This window comes from Dysidea avara, chromosome 3, assembly GCF_963678975.1.
Source record: "Dysidea avara chromosome 3, odDysAvar1.4, whole genome shotgun sequence".
Lineage (NCBI taxonomy): Eukaryota > Metazoa > Porifera > Demospongiae > Dictyoceratida > Dysideidae > Dysidea > Dysidea avara.
In genome coordinates, this window is record NC_089274.1 from 1,528,762 (window position 1) to 1,539,246 (window position 10,485).

At 39.7% G+C, this 10,485-nt stretch overlaps 1 protein-coding gene and 1 long non-coding RNA gene across 2 annotated transcripts; one reads left to right on the forward strand and one right to left on the reverse strand.

Annotated features, from left to right (window-relative positions):
- Positions 1-1,275: 1,275 nt before the first annotated feature.
- LOC136248790 (uncharacterized) lies at positions 1,276-3,354 on the reverse strand. Its single transcript, XR_010697826.1, has 3 exons — positions 2,966-3,354; positions 1,671-2,663; positions 1,276-1,621 (listed from the first exon to the last, which is right to left on the reverse strand). It is a non-coding gene; the product is annotated as an uncharacterized lncRNA (long non-coding RNA).
- Positions 3,247-6,845, forward strand: LOC136248789 (uncharacterized). The gene is made up of 3 exons (XM_066040593.1): positions 3,247-3,455; positions 6,011-6,086; positions 6,148-6,845. The coding sequence occupies exons 1-3, from the start codon at positions 3,351-3,353 to the stop codon at positions 6,666-6,668; spliced, it is 702 nt and encodes a 233-aa protein (XP_065896665.1). The 5' UTR covers positions 3,247-3,350; the 3' UTR covers positions 6,669-6,845.
- Positions 6,846-10,485: the final 3,640 nt, after the last annotated feature.

Here is a 10,485-nt window from a genome sequence, read left to right on the forward strand (position 1 = left end):
TTTCCACTTTGAAAATATAAAAAAAACTAGCAAACTAGTAGTTTTGTTGGTTGTGTATCTTTGTGCGTGTGTGTGTGTGTGTTTTATATATGTGCAATATGCATGTAACAAGTGGATGTGAGTATTGTTTTTTTGCTTAATCTTTTCGCATTATTTGTTACTCTAAGTAATTGGGGTGGTGATATATTGGATATAAAGGGCTCTTGTGGGCTTCATCCATTCTCACGTTTTATCAGATGAGTCTTGTCTCCTACTACAAGTCCTTGACTCAGACAACATCAATTCCATCACACAGTTTGTAACATAGTCACTATTATCCTTCTTGTAGCAAGTACAGTAAGCATTGGTAGCTACCAACAAATCAAGCTAAACAACTCATCACTGTTACAAAGTGGTACGCTGCGACCTTCTACCCTAGACAGACACCTGATTGGGGAGGATTACTGTAACCATGTACACATATTGAATACATTGAATGGAGTGTGTGTTCGTAACATTAGAGACTAGCATTGATACCTGCCCTATGTGCAGGGATCACTTTATAATGACAACCAAACATTAAACATCAGTGCCATTCATGCCCTGCAGCATGCATGGTGGTAACATTTTTAATACCAACATCTTGCCAAAATCATGGGGAAGCACGTAGGTACCCCTGAACCTGCACAATTGCAGTAGCTAAACTAATGTAGTAATGTGTATGCTTATAACACATAGGTGTGAACAATGTGGACGGTTTGTAGTACCTGTCCTATTGTGCAGGCTATAGTTACATGTAGCATCAGTTTCCAGCCTAACGCTCTACCACTTGGACTAAATGTCACTTGTGGTTACAGAGTCTTTAAAAGTTGTTTATAAAGGCATGCTTAAGTTGAATGGAATAGGTGTTTACTTGCGGTTTGCATGCAGTTTACAGAAAGAATTCTAGCAAATTTTTGTTGCACCCTTGCACTACTCGCGCTGTAAATGACAAACGACGGTTGTTAGAAGCTTCATTTAAAAGCAATGTAATTCTTAGATGATGAGCACTTACTTTGGCACAAAAAATGCTTTGATACGTGCATTGGCTGGCGAGAAACTCGTTGGACGCCATCGGAATGTGGATGGACGGACGGACAGACGGCTTTTCAGCTTTATATATATAGATTATTGGAACATGTACATCCACTGTAAATAAGTGATAGAACAATGGTAAATTTTTTGAATATTTGTCAGTAAAGTAGACTTTTGACAAATGTTTCTCTCCAACTAAAACACTAAAATCCATAAACGTCGTTACTTTTTAAATCTCAAATTCAGAAAATAGTTTTACATTGCCAACACCATCTCAGTATACACAGTACAGTTTTGCACAATAGTGTGTAAATGTGGTATGCACGAATGCTTCATTATGGTAAAATCACAATATTTACAGCAGGTATTAGTTGTGTGGTCAACGATAGGTGTCATCATTGTGCTGTGCTGTATGTAGGCCTGACAGTTTGTAGTAATTTTGGCCATTGTTCTTCTCTCGGTTGCAAGTCTAGAGATTTGCAAAGTGGGTTTCAAGTGTGTAAAGTTGACATGCAGGTGAGTGTGCAAAGCACACACCTGCACGTGAAGCTGCATATGCTAGGGGAGTCTGCAGGTAGGAAATATAAGACTGCATTTGCATACTATGAGCTACCTACCTGTCCAACATGCATGACAGCATTTCCACTGTAACTGCTATATATCAGACATGACATCACAGAATTGACACTGCTAGTGTTTGTACTGCCAAGACATCAAATTCTTAGGCTATAGGACTTCACAAGTAACTTGACTTAGCTATGCTTTGTGACATGTTCCTCTGCAACAGGTGTAGCACTTATCTACTTAATTAGCCAATCCATCATTACAAGAGTGTGAACTCTTGATCATTATGTAAGCTACTACAATGGCTTCATATGTCACAGAGCGCTGAGCATGCACTACACTACTTAGAGGAGCATGCTGCAAGTATAACTGAAATCTTGGCTGCTGCAGAAATGATGTTATAGCATAGCTATGATATACACGTGTGGCTGTGGCTGCTTTATTAGAGTATCTCAATCTCCAAGTAAGCTATACAATTTCGGCTTTTTACTTATCCAAATAATCAAACAGTACAGTAGTACTGTTTAGTAGGGTTCCCCCATCCACCAAAATACGGTTGTTAAAAACATATCATACAAAACAAAATGCATCTCTAAGGAAGAGTCTAGCATCAGATTAAGCTTTAGAACAAGAAAACACTTAAGAGAAGGCCAAACATTGAATCACTAACCCTGACCACAGTCACAAGGCTAAAGGCCAAATGAAGCAGTACACAATACTACACATTTCTTGCCACAACAACAAGTTTTTTCTGGCTCCGACAAGTATGTGTCTGCCTTCACGCTTCGCCTTTACTTTTATTTTCAATTACATGGTTGTCTTCTTCCTTATGCAAGCAAACCATACTGAGGCATGAATGTTCCATATTGACACTCTCCTTAGAATAGATGCCACAAAACTATTTGAAGCACTTACGTTACTGTAAGAGGGAGTAGATACCTCTAGCTGTACTTGTAAAACAATCACATTGTGACCACACTTGATTAGGACACACTGCCATTCCCTTAAATGACAGAGCATAGTGACCATGCCATCAGCTAGTTTTGCTGTAGAAAACAAGACATGCCATTCATTTATGTACGTTCAACCCAAATATTCTAAAAATATACACATTCAATTGAAATACTCTAATTTCGGATAAATAGGCAAGACTTGTATACTATATATCTTATGGACATCACATGATAACTAAATGGAACAACCCCCTGCAACTAAATGGGACCAAATTAGTAAGCCTTGTTCTATTTAAGACCTTGTATTAAGGTAGCTGGCCTTCATTTAGGATCTAGTTTTATTTAAGCCTGTCTTAATAAATAGGTGACTATGTGTGCTTATTGTAATTAACTACCTTCTTGCCATATCCACTTTTATGGCCCTGCTTGTGGTCATGTTTCTGAGCTGACTGCTATATGCATCTCATCATTTGGTCTGGTAGCCAGTGTTGTTATCTTTACATTGACTCTATGTACATTAAATTCTTCACCACTTGTGAATTTCTATAATGTAGCATTATTGGGTCAGGATATCTCTCAGTCAACATCAAAGTACTGCCAATTAACTGAAGATCCTACTATGGTTTGATTGAGAGAAACCACTATATCCTAGCATTTAACTTGCATAATAGTACAGTCGGTCACAAAAACGTTGAGACCAGTAGCTCATCCATTGGTCTGTCCACGAAGGCACATTGATCCGAGGTGTGCGTTATTTAGACTCCTTAGTTACGGTGAGTAATGGACAAGGTAATGGAAGATGACAGCGTGAAGGAATCCTTGTTGTCTTCACATTTGGAGTGCAGTAAGCGTCTGAAAAATGACTGGGAGAGGATTTGCAAGAAGGTGAGAGTGTAAGCGGGCCTACTAAGACCTAGGGTGGGACGCTTCCTCCTATACTTTAATTTCTCTAAACCTAGCTGATCAACCATAGTCCCATAGATGTTGTGTTTTACATACTATGTTTGTGCGCCATATTTCTCACATTTAAAATGAATACTGGCTGGAGGGTTAGCCATTGCTGTCCAGGCCAGTTTTTTCTCACTGCACTGACATCCATGCACTACACTGGGTGTCAGTGTACTAGTCTGAGCAATGTATCTCCCGTACTCCATTCAAGAGCATTGCATATAGGTAGTGGTGAATTAATTGGCAAGCAGAAATTAAATAAAATGATGTTGCTATTGTTCCGGCAGCTAGAAATATTTTGTCGGGTTATTGTTCCAGCAGTCTGCTAGATTTCTCACTATCAAGCACAGTAGTTGTATGCTATGCCCTGAGTACAGTGAAACCTCTCTATTACGGACATTTTGGGATCCAGAATTTTTGGCCATTTTTTGCTGTAATATAGAGGTTTTCCTCCTTCAGAGGGAAAAAATGTATTAACCAGACCTGTTGTGACCAAAATTTTTGTCCTTATTATGGAGGTTTTTTCTATTGTGTCCTTAATTTGGGGAGTTTGTTAAGAGAGATTCCACTGTATTCAATTTTATGGCACATGTCTAGTTGGTCGCCCTGAGTATTCGACTTTAGGGCACACGTCTATAGTATGTTCACGTTGAGCTGAATCCTGAAAAACAGCTAAAAATTAAAAGTGGATTTTTTCTCAACAGAGTTAACATTTCAGCCAACCAGATGATTATTGGTAACAGCAAAGGTGTCAACAACAGACATGTACGGTTTGACTCTATTACAAGTTCGGTAAAGGGCTGCAATGGGCACAGTACTTATATGGCTTCCCCATAGGAAATGTATTGTGAAAACTTTGATTGGCCGTAAATATTATGTCAAGCATTTGAACAAAAAGATTTCAAAATATTTTTAGCGGATCAAGCAGTACTACAAATGAGCCAAATTTCAAAATCATGTGTAATTGCATCCATGAGTTATTAAATGTTTTTGAGGATTCAGCTCAACGTGAACGTACTATAGTAGGTTGTCCCGAACATTTGACTTTAGGGGACGCATCTAGTAGGTTGCCCTGAGCATTCAACTTTACGGGACACGGAAAGTAGTGTTAGGGGTAGGGTCGCGTTTAGCTTTGGTTTCTTCTTCACTTTCAATATATATATAGAAGTTACTCCACTCGGAGACATAGGTAGAAGGAGGTAGGTAGCTGTGAGCCACGTAACACAATGGTTAAGACTCTGGGCTCAAGCACTGTAGGTCCCAGGTTTGATTCTTGCTCAAGGTTTTTTTTTTTCCATTTGAGGACCCTTTTTTATCTTTTCATTTGAAGACCCTTTTTTTTGTCTAAGTTTTTTTTTTCCAGGCACGCGCCCACAGCTGGCCAAAGTCCAGTTGTGGGCGCACCTGGTTTACTGAAATTGTTTTCGTAAAAGTGTGTGTGTATATCTATCTACCTATCTACTTATGTTTGTCCGTACGCACCCACGTGACCAAAATCGTTAAATAATGGTAAAAGCAGCTTTTACGTGAGAAGTAAAGCGAACTGAAGTCTGTATTAAACTTCTGCACAGGTGAACTTTGCCTTGAGGTGGTTTCTTTTCGGCAGACTGAAATACGGGTGTGGCGACTTTCCTCAGACTTTGTAAACTACCTTCCTTTGAGGCTTTCAGGCGTTTAACAACTGAAAAACAACGGTGCAGGCCTCGTACACTACCAGGAATAGCCTATTGTCGCTTTGAGTTGAAAGCCCTTACGTACGCGAACGAAAATGAAGAGCAGCTTTGAGGCTTTGTCGAGAGAATTTGTTGGGGAAAAAACACGATAGTCAAACTATAAAACAGTTTAGAAGATACTTCTGTGCTTAATATGTTGGTTAAAGTGGTTTGTTTAACAAGCGCTTCCTTAGCAGTGCATAGCAACATAATTGACCAAATTACGAAAATTTTATGAATTACAAAATTCGAGAATTAGCTAATAATATTATTGCACAACCCAAAACTACCCTATTGTAAAATAGTAATACATATTTGGCTAATTGATAGTAGCATATACTATCTATGGTTAATTCCAGATGAGTTAGCTAGCTGCATGGCGCCTGGTTTTTAGATGTAGCACAACATCAACTTGTTCATTCACATGACTGCCGGAATAATAGCAACGGCCTAAATACAAACTCCATAGTAACTTATTGTGTTTGGGGTCATCCTGAAGGCATTATTCTAACTGCCAATGCAGCCTGTACAGTAAACTTACTGCAAAAATAAGGATTTTTGAGAACTGTTTATTAGTGTAGATCGAGTGCTGTTGATAGGGTAAATAAATCCTTTGTTCTACCAAGTATAGATGCCCTCTAAGTTATGCAGTGATTTTGTCTGACACTCTCCCTTACTTATTTTATTATGAATTCTTGACTTTACTAGTGCCCTATGGCTGACTAGCTATAAGACTGAAGTAGGAATTAAATGGCTGCATATTTATATTGCTTGTTATAGTTTATGAACATTAAAGATGATGGTCCAGAATTTCTCATGAAGGACATTGAAGAATACTACAATAGTGATAACGAAGGTAAATAAGACTGCAGTAATATTTTTGGCCACTGATATTTACAATTTTCACTTTCCTGTAGATGAAAATGAAGCAGTGGAAATTACACGGGTACATCGAGTTGTGTTAAATGACTGCAGTAAGTACCCCGTGGACATTTTACTACAGAACATACCACAGATTGACGTTAGCACTCAAAACTGTAAAACTGTGATTAAAGGAAAATTGGTGACAACAAAACGTACTTCTTTCCAAGTTAGTGTGAATGATGACAGTGATGATGACATTGACGGTAATGACTATATTCTGAATGATGTGCAGCCACCAACTGAAACAGTAATTATACAATCTAAAAGACACAATCGTAAACATCATCAACATAAGCACCATCGCAAGCATCGTCATCACAAGCGTCATCATAGTTATAGACACCACCATGCAAGTCCTCGTATTCAGCAACCATGGATGACTCCTATGACTTGCTTGCCAATGGCTCCAATGGCATACCCATTTTTGTTACCAACTTATACTCCATACCTTCCTCCACCCTTGTACACCCCACATATGACACACCCACACACTTGTTGTCACACACACCATTGACTATATGCAGACACTTATAGTATTATATTTTTATATGGTGTAATTTGTGTTTGTTCTATATTGTCAAGAGTTCGTAATATGTATTGAATTATTTGATACACTATACTAGTACAGATGTTGGTTATATGTACACTTACCAAGTGTAGATTTGTAACTATTAACTGTTTTGTGTCATAATTTGTTGGCATACAACTTAAGTACTTAACCCGGCATATGCAGAAGTATGTTCCTTTATGTACTAGCTATTTTAGGTGTAAATCACTGCTGATGCTAATGTCATAATATTATGCTGTGTCAGTGGCGCAATACCATGGAGGATAGCAGTTGGAAATTTAAGCAAGTAAAGACACACACATGTTTGGTCATATTATACTGTAACTTCTTGAGCTGCTTCACTTATCATGTGCCGGACCTATAATTGTTTATGCTGTATTGTCTTCAAATTTGATCATTCATAGTATATTTCTGTGACAGTGCACATTTCACATTAATTGGTGGACATGGAAATGGGTAGCTATTTGCTATGTTGACACTAAGTATGTCTTAGTATTTGATATAGACCAGTTTTGGATAATGATTTTGCCAATTTCTTTCTGAAAGCATTAATTTGTCAAATGTGAAAATTTTAGCCAGAAAATTTTCCGCTTGTATATAGTTTTTATAACTTTAAGTATAGCTAGCAGCGTAAATTTAATTGTTTATGCTTGTCAAGTTTAATAGTAATTTTTATGCAACAGGAGGAGCATACAACATAGGGAGGGATTATAGAGATCATGCTTTCACTTAGGTACAGGTTCCCAATCATACTTAGTCTGGAGGCGCCCGCCACATTAATCCTCTATGGGCGGGCGCCGCCAGATTATTGATATCATACTACTCGTGCGCAAGCGCGCAATTAGCTTATGACGTCACTTTAATAAGCGCAGGTTGTTCTGGGACCAGAGGGCGAGACTACCGGGCGTGTTCTTGCATTTCCAAGCGTTGGTTGAATCTTGTTTCAGTGGGGCTATAAGCTACGGTGCAGGAAATGGCTGAAGGCGAGGCTGAAGAAGGTGATCATCCAATTGTATTGAGCTGTTCCGTTGTGTGTGTATTTTGTGTACACTATTTGAGCTGTTCCAGTATTCCGTGTGTGTGTGTGTGTGTGTGTGTGTGTGTGTGTGTGTGTGTGTGTGTGTGTGTGTGTGTGTGTGTGTGTGTGTGTGTGTGTGTGTGTGTGTGTGTGTGTTGCAGCTGGGTAACTTGGGTAGTGTTGTTGCTTCCTTGAAAAAAGAAACTTTACTCCAGTGTACCGAGCTGTTAAAATGAGGACCTGGTGGCCTGATGCCAACTGGAGAAGCAGCACATCCAGCTGTAACATCAATGGGTACCTGGTGTAAGTTGGGGAACTATTAAAATGCTCAACTGTCCACGTCTCGTATAGCAGTTGAAGGTCCAGGTGGAACTTCGAGTACCACGCCTTCACCTGTGAGACATGGTACAGTCTCTTGCAGGTTACTAGCCCTGCCCCAGGAGGGCATGCCTGCGCTCACTCATAGCACCTGAGTAGCAGACAAGTGCCCCAGTGCCCAGTGTTGGCCACTTCGTCTCGTGTGGCCAGACTGCATTTTTCTGTGTATTGGGTGGGGGAAAAGGGTCTCGTGCAACTCCAAAAGCTCCTTACTAACATTGGCCACAAAGGAGGCGTCAATGATGTCAGTAAGTAAACTCAAGATGGCTTCGATCTGTTTATCCTTTAAATATCTTTTTATAGCGTCTTGAAAGTTCATCCTCATCGTGTAACAAGACTCACAACCTGTACGAATATTTCCACGTCATCATTGGTCCACTGACATCATTGGCGCCTCCTTTGTGACCAATGTTATTCAATTAGTGTCCCTAGTGTCTGGGGACGGCTCAGAAGTAAATAGCTATTAGAGTTGCACCAGACCCTTTTTTCCCAACCCAATACACGAAAAAAAGTGGTCTGGCCACGTGAGACTACTGACCACTAGGCAGCGTGACTGCATAGCAGCTTTGCTTTTGTGTGTGTGTATTTAATCCTCCATGCATGCATGCATAGCAGCAGTTGGCTGTAGAAGCGAAAGCAGGGGTGGATCCAGTGTAATGTTCTGATATCATTCAATGAAACAAGACTAGTCAGATACAAATTGATAACATTTTCTTAATCACAAGAGTTACAACAACTCTTGTGTGCATACGTGCAACTCTAGTTATAGTGCAGTGCAAATTATATATAATACAAACTTCTAACAAAAGTACAAGTGTGATGTGTGTATGATGTTCACCGTGGCTGTTTCACAAAATCTGATACCTTATAGGAGCCCTGATGATGTGTCCTCTTGAAGTTACAGCTTGTACATGGGGGAGTGCATGGATATCATGATGATCAATCATCCCTTGCTCTACTGTCTCTTGTCCTACTGACTGTCTCTTGTCCTACTGGCTGCATTGGAACATTATCATTGTCATCATCCACACTGGTTGTATCCACAATGGTTGAAGTCGTATACTGTGGGGAGACTTTTCTAAGGTGCTTGCAATCCCGCCAATATTCTCAACCACCTTGTTCCTCCAATCTTGGTGTCTCAGCCAGTCATTTCACTCTTCCTGGAACCTACTCTCCATTTATTTTATGCTTTAGTCTTGGCAGGAGATTGCATTAAAAATATTTTTGCGGGTGCCTTATCGTCTTTGTTGTGTAATTGAGGCCACACCACAATTGACACTGAATATTGGCTTTGGCCAATATTCAGCTTACAATTGCCTAATAAGTGTTTGAGACACTGAGTAAAATCCTATGAGCTACCTATAGTAGGTCAAGCCAAAAAAATATATAATTGACTATACGTGAACAACATGATGATATAGTCGGTAGATTGGTAATATATTTGTTAGATCGTATTGAAATCGGAATTGTTCAGAAATGTTGAATCGGTACATCTCTAGTTCCTATCATATTAACAACACTAGGGGGTCAGATATAGATGTTACTAAAGTATACTGCCAGAGGATGGGAATTCAAGTCCATCAAACCACTGTCCTCCTAGTTTTCCTACAGGATGTTACTAGTATGGGGGCAAGCAGGCCAGCCACCAAAGTGGATTGACCAATTGCTGGGAGAAATCACAGACAACCACCCAGCTAAGGGCACCACTGAAGAAAACCAAGCGAATATTGATGGACAAGAAGCAATAACCCTGTCAATAACTTCTCCTCAAGTCAGCAGTTACTATAATGTACTTCTTGTTGCGGCAGTCAAACTGGATAGTGTCCTTGCTTTCTCGTAGGCTTGCTGGATGTAGTACATTCCTGCTTAGTAAGTAGGATTATGTCTCGCCTAGAGTTTACCAGTTTGATGTGCACACTTCATGCTAACAGTTCGTTCTCTTCTTCAGCAAGGGATGTGAATGGTGGAGTGCTCACTTGAGGGTGATACATGACAATGCCAGCTGTCTGCCGACACTAAGTAGCTGTCTGCATTGTCTTATCAACAAAACTTAAATCCAGATCAAGATGGCCATCCAATTCGAACTGACAGAGTATGTGGGACTTTATTAGCAGGCTTTCTTTTTCAGGCCAGCTACCACAGCTACTTTCTTCTAGAGTTCAGGACCCATTATTGTAATATCTGTTTCAGTATCTACTAATCCTGCAGCTGGTACACCAGCAACATTTACTTGAACTTTCCTCAGTTGGCTACTGCAATCTTAAATACATACCACGGATATAGTACTCCCATCTGAATCCGATTCCAAGAAGCCAAGAGGGTTATTACTCTGATTAACTAAGTGAACTGCATCAACTGGACATTTAG